At 61.5% G+C, this 467-nt stretch overlaps 1 protein-coding gene across 1 annotated transcript in view; it reads right to left on the bottom strand.

The window, feature by feature from the left end:
* Positions 1-467, bottom strand: part of LOC104072946 (TBC1 domain family member 10A) — a gene marked incomplete at both ends in the record, with an annotated part of 3,341 nt that overhangs the window by 2,513 nt on the left and 361 nt on the right. Inside the window, one exon of the mRNA XM_009572561.1 lies at positions 276-382. Within this exon, the coding sequence (XP_009570856.1) occupies positions 276-382 (107 nt within the window). The remainder of the gene's footprint in view (positions 1-275; positions 383-467) is intronic.

The following is a 467-nucleotide window of genomic DNA, read 5'->3' as shown; positions in this document are numbered from 1 at the left end:
GCGTGGGTTAAGGGGTGGACTGCATCTTAGAGGTCTTTTCCAACCTTAATGATTCTATGATTCTATGATTCTATGACCTGTGCACCGAGGTCCTGGGAAGCCGTCTTGTTTTCAGCCGGTGCCTGGATGTCCTGTGAGCTGGGGGGTGTAAGGACCGCGGGGGACACCGCGGGGGACAAGTGTGGCTCCATGAACTGGGATAGACAGTGCCCACCCCATGGTGCTGGTCCAGCCCGGTGGCTGCCAAGGACCGGACACGCAGCAGCTCCACCTACCCGTGGCCTCCACGTGAGACGAACATCTCGTGGAAGGGGAACTGCCGATGGAGATCCCGCTCGATCACATCCAGCCATTTCGGGTCCCCCGGGAGGAGATCCAGTTCCTGGGGAGGAGAGGGTTGGGGTGAGCAACACCGCACACCGGCATGGTGCCAGCCCCACTCCGCCACGCGGAGCCACCTGTGAGCC

This window comes from Fulmarus glacialis, unplaced genomic scaffold (assembly GCF_000690835.1).
Source record: "Fulmarus glacialis isolate BGI_N327 unplaced genomic scaffold, ASM69083v1 scaffold20372, whole genome shotgun sequence".
In the NCBI taxonomy this organism is placed as follows: domain Eukaryota; kingdom Metazoa; phylum Chordata; class Aves; order Procellariiformes; family Procellariidae; genus Fulmarus; species Fulmarus glacialis.
The sequence above is the reverse complement of the archived record's forward strand: the minus strand, read 5'-3'. Positions and strand labels throughout refer to the sequence as shown.